The 6,252-nt window shown below is 39.1% G+C and overlaps 1 protein-coding gene across 1 annotated transcript; it reads left to right on the top strand.

The window, feature by feature from the left end:
* Positions 1-5,064: 5,064 nt before the first annotated feature.
* LOC118081796 (olfactory receptor 5AR1-like) lies at positions 5,065-6,033 on the top strand. Its single transcript, XM_060277620.2, has one exon. It carries the CDS (start codon positions 5,065-5,067, stop codon positions 6,031-6,033), a length of 969 nt encoding a protein of 322 aa, XP_060133603.2.
* Positions 6,034-6,252: the final 219 nt, after the last annotated feature.

Here is a 6,252-nt window from a genome sequence, read left to right as displayed (position 1 = left end):
TTAATTTTTTTTGCCCATAGGAACGCATTAATTGAATTTCAATGGGAAACCGCGATTCACTAGATGAATTTTTCGTAAAACGAATTCGTCTAGCGAGACAACCTCCACTAGAAAAATTACAGTGGTTTGGGATGCCAGCAAAGCAGTAATGAGAGGATTTTTGATTCAGCAGAATACAATTTGGAAGAAGAGGAGAAATGAAAAGAAGGAAAATATTTTGGACAAATTGAAAGAAAAGGAAAAAAAATTGAGAGATAATCCGAAAAGTCAGGAAGTTCAAAAAGAGATAAAAGCTTTGCAGGTGCAGTACTCCCAAATAATAAATGAAGAAATTGAATGGAAAATTAGAAGAATGAAGCAAAGATCGTTCGAATCGGCTAATAAATGTGGGAAATTGTTGGCCTGGCAATTGAAGAAAAGACAAAAAGAGAATACAATTATAAAGATCATGGATGAAGGAAAATCTATTGAGAACCCTGCAGAGATAAGGAAATGTTTTACAAAATATTACAAACAGTTATATAAAAGGGAAAAAGAAGATTTAGATGGAATAGAGAAGTTTATAAAAGAAAATGGACTGCAGAAAATTCCAGTACAACAAAAGAACCTACTGAATCGATTGATTACAAGACAAGAGGTTGAAATGGCAATTCAAGAACTGAAAAATGACAAAGCCCCAGGACCTGATGGACTTACCTCCAAGTATTATAAAACATTAAAAAACTGGTTGATACAACCATTAATGGAGGTAGCAAATGAGATTTTAGGGGGGGGCAAAGCACCAGAGACTTGGAAAGAAGCTTTTATCTCTCTGATACCAAAACCGGATGTGGATAATACTCAGGTTAAGAATTATAGACCAATCTCCTTATTAAATGTGGACTATAAGATATTTGCTAGTATTTTGGCGTCAAGACTGAAAAGGGTGTTGAAAGACTTAATTCATAAAGATCAGGCAGGATTTCTGCCTGGTAGACATATGAAAGACAATATAAGAATTATAATAGATATTTTGGAGAGGTTGGAAGTGAAAATAAACACCAAAGCAATGTTAATTTTTGTGGATGCCGAAAAAGCTTTCGATAATATTTCTTGGACTTTTATGAAAAGAAATTTTGAAAAAATGGAGGTTGGCCAAAATTTTGTTAATGGGATTAATGGTATTTACTCTGAGCAAAGAGCTAAGATCATTGTGAATAATGTGGTCTCAGAAGAGATAAGAATTGAGAAAGGAACAAGACAAGGGTGCCCACTCTCCCCCCTGTTATTTATTTCAGTTCTGGAGGTTTTGCTGAATATGATAAGGAGCGATGAAGGTGTCAAAGGAATTACAGTGGGTACAAAACAATATAAGTTAAAAGCCTTTGCAGACGATTTAGTATTGACTTTGCAGAACCCTGAACAGAGTGCGGTGAGAGCACTGCAGATAATTCAAGAATTTGGCAGGGTGGCAGGCTTTAAGTTAAACAAAGGGAAAACTAAAGTATTAGATAAGAACTTGACATTGCAAGAGAGACAGAATATAGAGGATTGCACAGGACTGACGTGTGCAAAAAAGGTGAAATATCTGGGAGTTAATATGACGTCAAAAAATTTAAATTTGTATAAAGACAATTATGAGAAATTATGGAAAGAAATCCAAAGAGACTTGGAAGTATGGACAAGGTTGAACTTATCTTTAATGGGTAGAATAGCAACTGTTAAAATGAATGTATTGCCGAGAATGTTGTTCTTATTTCAGGCCCTACCGATAGTTGACAAAATGAAATGCTTTCAAGAGTGGCAGAAGAGATTGTCTAAATTTGTCTGGCAGGGGAAGAAGCCAAGAATTAAATATAAACTTTTGACTGATGTAAAAGAAAGAGGAGGATTCTCCTTGCCAGACTTAAAGATTTATTTTGAAGCCGCAGCTTTTTGTTGGTTGAAGGAATGGTTCTTGTTGGATAATGATGATTTGCTGGATTTAGAGGGCCATGACAATGCATTTGGTTGGCATGCATATTTATGGTATGACAAAGTGAAATTGCATAAAGGTTTTAAAAGTCATATAATTAGGAAATCATTGTTCAATGTTTGGATGAGATATAAAGATTTGTTGGAAAGAAAAACTCCTAGGTGGATTTCACCACTTGAGGCAAAGAAACCTAAAAGGACAAATATGGATGAGAATAGGCTGAAATACAAAGATATTTTGATGGAGGTGGGAAACCACTTCAAGTTAAGACCATATGAACAACTGAAAGATAGGTTGAGCGATTGGTTTCAGTATGTGCAGATAAATGAAGCATTCAAGTTAGATAAAAAAATAGGATTTCAACCAGAAAAATCGAAATTAGAAACGGAATTATTAGAGACAGACCACAAGAATTTGGCCAGAATGTACAACTTGTTGTTAGAATGGCATTTGAAAGATGAGCAAACAAAATCAGTTATGATTGAATGGGCCAAGGATCTGGGTCATAATGTGATGATGTCGGAGTGGGAAAAATTGTGGAAGAAGGGTATGAAATTTACGGCTTGTACGGTGTTGAAGGAAAACTTGATGAAAATGATGTATAGATGGTATCTGACGCCGGTCAAGTTAGCTAAAATGTACCACAAAAGTGACAATAAATGTTGGAAATGTAAGCAGGATGTTGGCTCATTCTACCATATGTGGTGGACATGCCCAAAGATAAAAGGCTTCTGGGAAATGATTTATAATGAATTGAAAAAGATGTTTAAAAACACATTTTTGAAAAAACCGGAAGCCTTTTTGCTTGGAATAATTGGGGAAGAAATTCCCAAGGATGATGTTAATTTGTTTATGTATGCCACCACAGCTGCTAGGATTCTAATAGCAAAATATTGGGAAAAAGAGGAATTGCCTTCGATACAGGAATGGCAAATGAAAATGATGGACTATATGGAATTGGCAGAATTGACAGGAAGACTCCGGGACCAGACAAATGACAAAGTTTTAAAAGATTGGAAGAAATTTAAAAAGTATATAGGGAATGTATTTGACAATTAGAGTTTGAATATCCAGGAAAATAAAGAGGTTAAGGCATTAGGGAGATAATAGAAGATTGAAAGCTAGAAATTAGGGTAGATGATATGAAGATGAATTAACTTTGAAGTGTTAAAGGGATTACATGATGGATAAGGAAGATGATTTAGAAACTGCTATAGAAGTTTATAAAAATGAAAATCAGATAGTAGGGAATTGGGGAAGCCGGAAGACAATGAATATCAAAATGGTTGAGAAATGATATATTTTTTCGTTATATATTGTTTGATGTGTGTATTTTTGTATTTTGTATTTTGTATTTTGTATGTTTGTATGTTTGTTGATAAAATTAATAAAAAATATATTTTAAAAAAAAAAACCTCCACTAGAAAAAACCTTTCGTTAAGCGGAAATTTTGTTAAGCAGGGCATTCGTTAAGCGAGGCACCACTGTATATCAAAGCAAGTGAATATATAAATATATGTAAGCTCATCTTTGCAGCAACTCCCAACTAGTCCTGAGGTTATACTGACTATTAGATGGCATTTGCAGGCCTTCAAAAAAACACCTTTGGTGCAATGGATATTTGAAATTCACAAATCCGACAATGTGGTTCTCCTGACAAAAACGTCTCCAAAAACAGAGACACTGAGATAAAGTGTGCATAAATATATATATATATTCATGAATATAACATGCAAATCTTGCTGCCAATGCAAGATGCATCATCTCAGCTACCATCTTAAAACACCACAGTGTGTGTTTGTTTGTTTGTTTGTTTGTTTGTTTGTTTGTTTTTGTGTTGTTGTTTTGTGTGTGTGTGTGTGTGTGTGTTTGCCCAATTATCAGTACTTAGGCTCATGATGTCATGTCTCCGCAAAGGAAATGATCATCAGAAGGCTGTGAAGGCCAAAGAGGACAAACGGAACAAGTTTGCTGCTGCTGCTGCCGCCGCCGCCGCCTTCTACATAGTCTGAACTGGATTTGAGGGATTTGAGGAAGAAGCAAACAAAGTACAATTTGTACCATACCATCATGGACTGAAAGAGAGTGCATGCCTTAGAATTTTGGCAGAACCACAAGCCTTGCCACTGATTGGTGGCGAGGTCTCACTATCAATGACAGGAAGAATCCAGACCAGGGTGTAGAAGTTATATACTAGACCTAGATACTTGAAATTGACTATACAAAAATCAGAAGGGAAATCTCAGAGGTCTCTTACATGCAAGCAGCCAATTAAAATGTAATAATTAATCAAAACAACCATGGATACCTGGGGTATTCAGCAGCAGCAGGGATGATGTCCCAGGTGCTAGCAGCTAGCATTTAAGGTCTCTCCCCCTACTCAGTTTCTGAAAGCAGGGAAACCTTCCAGACCACACCTTAGGTAAGTTCACTAATTCAGAAAGGAATATTTAGCGTATGGGTCTGCAATAACATCACCAGACCTCTGGTACATGGGGCTAAAGACCTGAATCTGTCCTCTATTGACACTGTTTGTCAAAAGAAAAAAAACTCTCTTGCGGACACACTTGAAGCGCTCCACACTCCCATGGACGAATATGATAGCAAAGGTAGGTGGGACAAGCTCAAGAAGACAACTGTTGGGATTGAAAATTGGCCACAACTTTGTAAATTACAGCTATAGGTAGGGTTGTCATATGGCTGGGACTCTGGGGTGGGCAGCTTGGGCTCGGCGGTGGCTGAGGGATTCTAGGGCAATTGCCCTGAAAAAAGCTCAAGAACTTTTTGTGTCTGGATTTTTACCTCTTCAAATATGGCAAACCTAAGGTAGGCTTTGCTCAGGCTTTGGGTGTGTATAAACATTATCAGCCTCCCAAAGGAAGGCTGAAACAGGGATGTGCCAGGGATGTGGAGCAGAGCTAGTGCTGTGGTAAATGAGTGCCGTTGAGCTTGTGATGTCCATTATCTTGAATCCAGGACTGCTGTTGTTTCTAAACAAAAAGGAAGTTGGAGGTAGCTGTCAAAAACACAAATCTCCTTTCTTCCCTTCTCAAGGAAAAATCAGGGGGGAAACAGAATCATCCTGAACCCAGCACTGATTGAGGAAAACGATGGATCAAGGAAATAATTCTGTCATAACAGAATTCATCCTTCTGGGATTCACACGTGATCCAAAAATGCAGCTCCCTCTATTTATGGTCTTCCTACTGATTTATGTCATCACTGTAATCTGGAACGTGGGGATGATTGTCTTAATTTGCGTTGAACCTCAGCTTCACAACCCCATGTACTTTTTCCTGGCCAACCTCTCTTTTGCTGACCTCTGCTACTCCTCAGCCATTGCTCCCAAAATGCTGGCTGACCTCTTAGTTGAGACCAAAAGGATTTCATTCAATGCCTGTGCTATACAGCTATATATACTTTCCTTTTTTGTAGATGTTGATTGCCTTTTGCTGGCTTTGATGGCCTATGACAGGTACATGGCCATCTGCAACCCCCTTCACTACTCAGTCCTTATGTCCAAAAGAGTCTGCGGGCGGCTGATGGCTATGGCTTACTTCATAGGCATTGTGGATGCAATGATACACACTTGCTGTACATTCCAACTACCATTCTGCAAGTCTAATATCATCAATCACTTCTTCTGTGACGAGCCTCCTCTTCTGTTGCTCTCTTGCTCTGACACATACAAAAATGAGCTTATGGTATTTATCTTCTTTGGCTGCATTTTAGCCAGCAGCCTTGGCATGGTTCTTGTTTCCTACATCTACATCTTGGGCACGATCGTGAGAATGCGCTCTGCTGAAGGCAGACGCAAAGCCTTTTCTACCTGCGCCTCCCACCTTACGGCCGTTGGGATATTCCATGGGACGATGCTCTTCGTGTATTTTCGGCCCAGTTCCAGCTATTCCTTGGACCAAGACAAATGGGCCTCGGTGTTCTATACGGTAGTGATCCCCATGCTCAATCCTCTGATCTACAGTCTGAGGAACAAGGATGTGAAGGATGCCCTGACAAAGGCACTTGCTAGCTTAAGGCTTTTGAAAGGGAGTCTAAAGGCTAGCAAAGCTGTGTTCTGATGATCCCTAGTATTGATAAGTATCTTATCAGGGCTTTATCAGAGAGGATATCAGCACTGGGAGAGATACTTCCTCAGATCTGGCCGTGGATGCTTTAGTACACGGGTGTCAAACACAAGGCCCGGGGGCCAAATCCGGCCCGCCAGACCTCGTCATGTGGTCCGCCGAGCGCCCCAGCCAGCGGGACCCAGCAGCGGGACCTTGCTGCTGAAGCGCCGC

This window comes from Zootoca vivipara, chromosome 1, assembly GCF_965207765.1.
Source record: "Zootoca vivipara chromosome 1, rZooViv2.hap1.1, whole genome shotgun sequence".
NCBI lineage: Eukaryota > Metazoa > Chordata > Lepidosauria > Squamata > Lacertidae > Zootoca > Zootoca vivipara.
Note: the sequence above shows the minus strand (reverse complement) of the source record. Positions and strands in the feature narration are given on the sequence as shown.

What these genes read in the sequence shown, in the direction of transcription:
- LOC118081796 (XM_060277620.2), top strand. Translation starts at nt 5,065, where the DNA reads ATGGATCAAGGAAATAATTCTGTCATAACAGAATTCATCCTTCTGGGA.